The sequence below is a fragment of the Anopheles arabiensis genome, chromosome X (assembly GCF_016920715.1).
Source record: "Anopheles arabiensis isolate DONGOLA chromosome X, AaraD3, whole genome shotgun sequence".
Lineage (NCBI taxonomy): Eukaryota > Metazoa > Arthropoda > Insecta > Diptera > Culicidae > Anopheles > Anopheles arabiensis.
The window spans coordinates 13,372,835-13,381,452 of record NC_053519.1 but is presented as its reverse complement, the minus strand read 5'-3'; the positions used below and the strand labels follow the sequence as shown (position 1 = coordinate 13,381,452).

At 49.0% G+C, this 8,618-nt stretch overlaps 1 protein-coding gene across 2 annotated transcripts; it reads right to left on the bottom strand.

Moving 5' to 3' along the window:
* Window positions 1-3,004: 3,004 nt before the first annotated feature.
* LOC120906647 (proton channel OtopLc-like) lies at window positions 3,005-7,099 on the bottom strand. 2 transcript variants are annotated; one of them, XM_040318480.1, is made up of 6 exons: window positions 7,004-7,099; window positions 5,874-6,239; window positions 5,141-5,361; window positions 4,906-5,058; window positions 4,397-4,663; window positions 3,005-4,048 (listed from the first exon to the last, which is right to left on the bottom strand). In XM_040318480.1, exons 1-6 carry the CDS (start codon window positions 7,024-7,026, stop codon window positions 3,120-3,122), a joined length of 1,959 nt encoding a protein of 652 aa, XP_040174414.1. In that variant the 5' UTR covers window positions 7,027-7,099; the 3' UTR covers window positions 3,005-3,119. The 2 variants fall into 2 exon arrangements, with proteins under 2 accessions (XP_040174414.1, XP_040174413.1); XM_040318479.1 differs by lacking the exon at window positions 7,004-7,099 and adding an exon at window positions 6,342-6,473 and having other exon boundaries at window positions 3,005-4,075.
* Window positions 7,100-8,618: the final 1,519 nt, after the last annotated feature.

The window sequence follows — 8,618 nt, the reverse complement described above, 5'->3', positions numbered from 1 at the left end:
TTGGACTGTCAAAATAGGACGCTACGCCGCCCAAAAACTTCGCCATCCAACTTATTTAAAGAGTTTAGTTATGTCCCCCTGCCCAAGGTAAGGCTTCTAAACCCCAACGGTTCCAGTAAGGAAAGCCCCTTCTGGGTTTCTATGATCGCCTGGACGATTAAGTGTTGAAAAGTCCGCTTCGAACAAAGTATTATTCTACCTCGATACATGTCAGCGAAACACTCACCTACCGCGACGTCGATCGTTGTACCGTATGTACACTCATAACATTACAATAGGTTTCCAATGATATTTGGGGAGGTTTAAGCGAACTGAAAACTTCTTCTCGCCATTCTGTTCCATATTTAGACATGCATCAAAATGTTACAAGGCTGAAAGTAAAGCTTGACACATCATCATCAAAAGAAAACAAAATGACATTAATATCGAGTTTACGCGGTGCAGAAAATGCATTTCGTAGGTAAACGCTCTGAAACCATTCCGGAATTTATCTTTCTAACTTGACTCTCTTGTATATCTTTATTTGATTTCATATCTGCGTGGTAATTGTAATAACATCTTTTAATGATTAATATAACAATCAAAAAAGTTGTTTGGCGACGGCACGGTCAGGTCTGGGTTATGGTTTATTCTTTCTAAAATAATCGCCGTGTCACACATAGAAGACTTGAATTTCCCTAGATTTTCTGAGCGTTATGTCAAACACTCAAGTGTTGTTAATTAATTCTACGTATTCTACGCCCTTTACTAATACTTCAGGGGTGCCGCAAGGAAGCATCCTTGGACCATTGCTGTTTATCATCTTCATTAACGACATAGTCAATGTAATTCCTGACTGCCGAAAGTTGTTATACGCCGATGATCTAAAGATTTACACAACTGTTGCGGATACCACTTCGGATTGTCTTCCACTACCAAATTGTCTGTCTAGCTTTATCTCTTTGTGCAAGTTAAATAGCATGAGTGTTAATATTAAAAAAAAAATATATTCTGTGATAACGTTCGCTCGAAAAAGATCCACCATTCTTTTTGACTACAAAATAGCTGGCAGTTTAGTTCTGCGGACCAAGAGCGTTCGCGATTTAGGTGTACAGCTTGATAGCAGGTTAACGTTTGACGATAATTTTGAGCTGTGTTTAGATAAAGCAAATCGTTTGTTAAGTTTTTGTGTTGCGTGTCGCTAGAGATTTCAAGGACCCCTTTACCCTAAAATTACTGTATTGTACAGAATGTGAGACCGATTCTAGAATTTGCTAGCATTTTATGGCAACACCAACTCAGCAGTACAAAATCGATAGACTAGAAGCAGTTCAAAGAAAACTTTCACGCGCTCGTTACTACCGTTCATCATGGTCTCGAGAATCTGTGTACCCTTCGTATCGTGCTAGGTGTCTGATATTCAGACTAGTCTCACTACAACATAGACGAATGACGGCACAGTGTACTTTTATACATAAGCTTATCAGCGGTTACATTGACGCCCCGTTTATTCTACAACAAATTAATTTTCAGGCACCTAGTAGGAATCTAAGGATAAGTCGTTTATTTATTACTGATTTTAGGTATACGGTATTTGGTTCTAATGATCCACTTTTGAGAATGATTTACTCGTATAGCTCTGTTAATAGCATTGTCGATCCTAGCGTAAGCGTAAATGTACTAAAACAAACTTTGCGAAGCCTTTACTGACGAGAAGAATTTCTTATTATTTTTTATCAATTTATTTTTGTGGTCAGCTTTTATTTATTTGCTCATGAGTTCAGTGTTTTTATTACTTAGGAATCTAGTACTAAGTTATGGAGACCAGCATGGCTAGATAACTTTGTTAAATAAATAAATAAATAAATAAATGATAAATAATGTTTTGAGATTTTACAAAATATCAGCAATATACTCAAATACTTTTGTTGACTTTGAAATAAAAACATCCTTTTGAAGGCAATTTGACCATGTCCAATTCCGATTTTCAGGTCAGTATTTATTTGTTAAAGGTGGTTAGATAAAAATATTCGATATGAATGTGACATTGTTGTATTTATTTTACTGAATTCTATTTATTTTATCTATTGTCATACAGGCATCAATATTTAATAACGCACATTTAAAACTAATTAATTACAAAAAAATATGATCTAAACGAAAAGTTGATCGAACAAACTAACTTCGTACAACGAGCTAGCGAAAATGTTTTTTTTTTTGCTAGTGTAATTTTGATTTTCACTAGCGCATCTGGCGGTGGCTGACCGAAGCATTTTGCCCAACAATTTGGAGCCGCTTCAGAAAATATGTTATTTTTCCATGGTTTTTACTTAAACTGGACTGGAAAAGGTTTGAAATTGATAGATAATTATGTTGTGCAAGTATTTCAGCCATTTTTGCCACAAAAATGGTAGGAAAACTACTTAAATTTGAGATCCAGCACAACCAATCCCTGGATGACCAAACCAAGCTTCCGCCGCCCGCGGCCAGATGCGCTAGTGAAAATCGAAATTACACTAGCGAGTACGGACAGTGTCCCCAGGGCCTTAATACCAACCAACACGCGACCAAAGTCTGTTTGAATTGTGCTCTTAAACTGCGCGATGTTTTTAGGGGGAAGAAACATATACCGTAAATTATTTTAAAGTTGCCCTAATTTTACAATATTTTTTTGAGCACACAAACTACACTTTGCCGACCCCTGGCACCCGGCGCTGCGTTGACCTCTCGCGTAGCTCGCGTGCTTGCGTGCGCAGGGAAGCGGGGGCTCACAGGGAGCGGGGGATGGCGGCTCCGGTCGAAGTTATCGATACACTCCACACCATTTAAGCCCGAGATTACCATTTTCGGGCTGTGATTTGACATTTATTTTGCCGTCTCGCAGCCAACCCCGGCAATTACGCGCCGTCCCGCGATTTGATTGATGGCCGCGCGAGCGGGGTGTTTTTTATTTTTTCTCGAGTAGTTGTTTCGGGGATTTACTTCCCCCTTTGGTTTGGGGTGGGTGGGTGGGTAATTAGAGTAATTTAAAGTGTGTAGTATTGCTCACGTTTATTGCACTATTAGTCAGATATGCGTAACACTGCTTGCCCGTCACTTATTTACACTACGGTGAGGTGCGATTTGAGGTGCTGGCGGGATCAGCCCTCCGTGTACCGGGCCTTGTAGCTGTTCTTCCAGATCTCGAACAGGCAGATCGTCGAGTGGAACCGGTAGAAGATGGCGAGCGGCATCGAGATGTGCGCGATGATGGCCCACGCGCCCGCCCCGTAAAAGCCCATCACGAGCGGCCGGAAGCTGGCGTTGCTCTTCACCAGCGAGTTCACCAGCCAGGCGGCCAGGTTGGCCACCAGCAGGAAGGTGACGAGCTCCCGCCCCGGCTTGGCGCGGTTCTGGCGGGCGCCCTTGCACCGGCGCCACCAGCTGCTGAGCACGAACAGCGTCTGGAGCGAGGTTTGCGCCAGCGCCAGCACCTCCGACAGCACCGCCCAGTGCAGCAGCTGGCCGTGCGTGTGGTACGTGCCGATGATGGAGAACACGCCGTAGATGTAGATGCCGGTCTGCGTCACCAGCAGCAGGTGGCAGTCGAGCGGCATCGTCCGCTGGCTGCCCCGCGGGGCCAGGACGCGCAGATCGCGCATCCGCAGCATCGCCGCGACGACCGCGCCGAGCGTCACCGAGTAGAGCGCGATCTCGTACGCGACGATCTCGAGCGTGGCCGCGTGCCGCAGCTGCCGCTCCCGGCGCAGCACAAAGTACATGATCAGCACGATCAGCGTGAGCACGAGCGTGACGATGCCGCCGAACAGGCCGCGCTGGGCGCTGGAGCAGTCGATCGAGAGCCGGTTGGCGGGCCGGCCGGTCACCGTGCGGCGGTCGGGCGCGGCGATGGACGGTTTGCGCGGGCCGGCCGCCGTCGCTGTCAGCGTGCGGTTCAGCGCGCGCCACAGCTCGTACAGCGTCAGCGCACAGATCAGCGAGTACTCGATGGTGCAGGGGAAGAGGAACGGGGCGGCATTGTGGACGAGCGTGCTCATGATGTGCGTGCTGCGGCACGGTTCCTTTGATCCTGCGGCCCAGCCCAATCGATGTTGTGTTGACCAACGGGGCGATGGGGGACAAGGAGAGGGGAAGGGAGGGGGGGGGTGAGAGAGGCAAAAACATGTCATCAATCTCGAACAGGGCGAAGGGTACGCCTTCCCGCTTTGCATTATTGCCCACACACACACACAAACACTTTTGTGGGAAAGGGAATGGGGAGAAGGGTAAAAGGACATGAAATGAAGGGGGGGGGGAGCGGTGGGTGCGGTTTTTGTTTTAAATTTCCATACAGGATGGGAAATTGAAGTTGTCACCCTCTCTACACGTGCGTGTGTGTCTGTGTGTGTGTGTGAGTAAAGGCTCATCAGGTACGTACCTGGGTCATCCTGGTGGTCGGTCCGGTTTGGCTGCAGGCTGTGGTCGATGGGCACGATTTCATGCTTCGCCTCCTCGATCAGCACGTACAGCCACTCGCACACGTTCGTCGCCAGCATGTGCATCAGACCGAAGCGGGAGACGAACGCGTGCCGGGCGAGCCCGAAGTCCTGCCCGCTCACGATGATGAACTGCATCTGGACCACGCACAGCAGCATCCGGGCGGCGGGCATCAGGGCGACCAGGAAATTGCGACACCCATCGTCCGCTGCCGAAGAGGGGGTTTGAGGTTTTGATTGGTTCGGTTGTGTTGATGGGGGGGCGCGGCAGGTGCAGGAGTGTGAAAAGACAAGTACGACAAGCAACTGTAAGCGACCCTCGCTTCATATAGCAGCATCATATTCGATCGATAATGATACGCCACAGGCTTCATCCAACCGTGAAATCGGTTTTAAATTCTTCCCCTCACACACACACACACACACACACACAGTCCCTGACTACACTTACCATCGAGCTCGAAGTACTGGCCGAAATCTAGGGCAGAGTAGACCAGGCTGCCGATGCCGAACGCAATCGCACCGATGCGCAGGTAGAACGAGCCACTGTGCGGTGTTGGGGCCGGCCGGGCCGTCCCACCTGCTGCAGACCTATCCGCACCTGCTGCAGTGCATACACAGAGCAGAGTTAGTTTGGTATTAGACACCTCATGCGAAGGGAGCACAGCACGCCCGGGCCACCTCACCTGGACACTGGGACAGGAACTCAAGCTGGGCGGCGCGGCGCCAGCGCGCCACGAACAGAAAGCTGCAGAACAGGATCGACACCCCGTACAGGTAGAGGTAGAAGGGCTGGTGGAAGTTGGGCGGTGCTTCGCGCGCCACCAGCTCGGTCAGCGGGAGCGTGATGCCCATCACTATCAGCAGCTTCGCGTACAGGGCGGACAGGGCCAGCCCGAGCTGGTTCCTGCCGGAAGGAGAAGGGAAGGGGGACGTTTCGTTTAGCGTGGCTCGGGCAAGTGAGCGGATGAGTTGAAGCGTTCTAAGCTGGTGTGATGGCTTCTGGGATTTTATTCTTTCACTCATTTTTTGCCAGTAGAATCGCAAACGAGTGAGTGAGTTGCATCCCAAAAATGAGTTGGCAGAGAGCGTGAGTTAGTTGTTTCATAAGGGAGTAGTAGGATCATTCTGTTTCAAATGAATCTTAAACGAGCGAGTTAGATGGCACAGAGAGTGAGTGAGTGAGTGAACTCGATAAAGAGTGAGTGAAATACTCAAATCGCTGTGAGCACTTTCCACTCCGCTTAAACTCTCTGAAAAGAGCAGAGTAACTTGCTCATTGAAAAGAGAGAGAGAGTTATATACTCAAATCCCTCTGTAGCACTCTTTCTCTTTGCTTCAACTCACTGAAAAGAGCTAAGCTGAGCTCTCAGCTCGGTTGCGCGCTAGAGCACCTCACTCAACCCATCCAGTTCTTACCTCGCAAGGATGCTGTCCCGCTGCTGCTTCCGATGCTCGCGGCTCAGCTCGTCCGTCTTGTTCGACACCTCCGAGAACTTGCGGGCGAGCGACAGCCGGCTGCCCTGCTTGCGGATCAGCTCGAGAAAGGCGCGCTTCTGGGCACCAAAGCTCGACAGGCGCCGCCTCGACTCGTACAGGCTGGGCGAATGGGATCCGCTCCTGTTCGGGTTCTTCGCAAAGTGGTACCGCTCGACCAGCTCCACGCTGTCGAGCGTGCCGCGCCGGCTCTGGTGAGGTGACGGTCGGGCCGAGCTCGCCGCGGAGTTGTCGCGAGCGGAACCGCGAGCTGCCGCCGGCTCCCGCTCATCCGGCGGTGGATGGACACTAGGGAGCGAGAGTGAGAGAGAGAGGGGGATAGAGTGAGACAAGATATTATAACACACACACACAGAGAGACACTGTTTTGGTTGGAGCGTTGATACACACCGAAGTTCCGGCACTAGCATGACGCTCGCGGGGACGGAACCGGAAGAGACAGGGGAGGGGGGGGGGCTTGACGTTGGGGACGCCTATTCACACTCTTCTCGACGTTTCTCCGAGCTCCGACGTCCAGCTCGGAAAGCGATCGACTGTGCCCCGTCTCGGTGCGAATCGTCCGGAAGCTAGCCGGCGGCGAAGACGCCATTTCGCTCCTTCCCTCCCTCCCTCCCACGACAAGAAGCAACAGCAACAACAAAGATGGCGACACCCGCGGGTGATCTAATGAGGCTCGAACGGCCGATCACGCAGAGCCGTGATAATTGACTGGCCAAGCAGACCCGGCTCCCTCTCCTCTTTGCCCTCCCTGGACGCTCCCTGGAGCGGTGTCATCTGACTTATGCCGCCGAGGGGAGCGTGCAAGGGTTGGGAATAGGAGGTTTATTCGCAGTAGCAGGTTTCTGTTCTACACGACCGCCACTCATCACTTACCTGACTCTTGTCGGGGGGGGGGGGGGGGGGGGGGCACACTTGACCTCTTCCACACGCTAGCACTGGGTTGGAGTATTCTTAAGGTCTTACTTGTAAACACAACAAAACAACAGCAACAACGACACCGACAACAACGACAACAACAACAACAACAACAAAACTGGATCCCTTTGACCTACCTTGAAGTTGCCGCGCCCGGCATATCCGTTGCGGTGTTGCCCTCGGCGAAGGTGAACGGCAAATACGGCCGCCGGTGCAGCCCAAAACGCTGGAATCTTACCCCCGCCTCCAACCTCCAGCCCAAAGCCAGCAAAAGGGGGCGGCCGCTGCCAATCGGCCTCAACCATAAACATTAACTAGCAGCGTGTGCGTGTGTGTGTGTGTGTGTGGACGCATTTTTTGTTGTTTCATTCATTCCAAATTTGTGTTGCTTTTGGTTGCTTCGAACGCGGTGGGAAGAAGGAAGGTCCATAAACTGGGTCCGATTTGTGCGCAATTGTGGCGGGCCATGCGCGCTTATTTCACCTTCCCTTAGCATCGTGTGATTGTTTGTATGTGTGTGTGTGTGTGTGTGTGTGTGTGTGTGTGTGTGTGTGTGTGTGTGTGTGTGTGTGTGTGTGTTTGTGTCGTTCTGGTGACGCCAAACTTATCATCAAGTGGCTCTCTCTGATAAAAATCGTACCAAACTTCATCACCGTGCGTGTCGGACGTGCAAAATGGGCAACAGGGGCACCGTGGGTACCCTTGATTTAAGCATTATTACACAGGTGCGATAAGAGGTACGCTTTACAGCGCACCTGTTGTCATTCTCATACCAAGCATTATAAATGATACATGTAAATTTTGATTTACTTGAAGCACGAAGTTATTTTAAGGAGTAAGTTGTTTCAATCGAACTCGGTCGATGGTTCTAGGTTGTGTGGAAGTTTTGCTGGGTATATTTGTTAGGAGATGTATTTCAAAGATCGTCTGAATCACATTCTATGGCGCTGGATGTTGTTCCAAGCTGTTTGGAGGAACCTCTGAGTCAACTTTAGGTGACATTCCAAAGGAGTTGTAACAACTTCAAAATCTCAGTCAATCAGTCTCTCTATGACACTAGATCCTGTTCACATGTGTTATTAAGATTTTGAGAGATTTTTTCAATCTACTTGGAACATCATCCAGTGCACTTGTAGTTACTCTGAGCTACTTTAAATCTTATTGGAATATCATCCACTTTCATATAAATTGGCTCTGAGGTACTTCCAGCTTCTTTGAAACACTACAAAGTGCCTTAGAGTAAATTTATATGACGGTGGATGTTATTCGGAGGTGGTTGCAGGGTTCACAGAGTCACTTTCGATGGCACTGGGCCGTGTTCCAGGATGGCTGAAAAAATCTCAGTGTTACTTTCGATGGCACTGGCAGCTATTTCGAGGAGCTTGAAAGGATTTTAAAGTCAATTTAGATGACATCGGGTGCTCCAAGGTGGTTAATATAACCTTTGGATAACTTTTTGCGTTATCGGATGTTGGTAACAGTGGCAGAAATAAACCTAGAGTTAATTTAAATTACATTGGATGATGTTAAAATTGGCAGTAGGAGTCTCAGAGTCTGAGTTCTGAGTTCTGAGACATTGAATATAGCGAGCTTGTTTGAAGAACCTCAGAGTCACCTGCTGTGTTAGTGGATTTAGTTCCAAGACATTAAATAATATTCACATGTTTTTGGAGGAACCTAAGAGACACTTTGTGTGACACTGGACGATATTGGAAAGAAGGAAAAGAGTCAATTTATATGACATTGGATGTT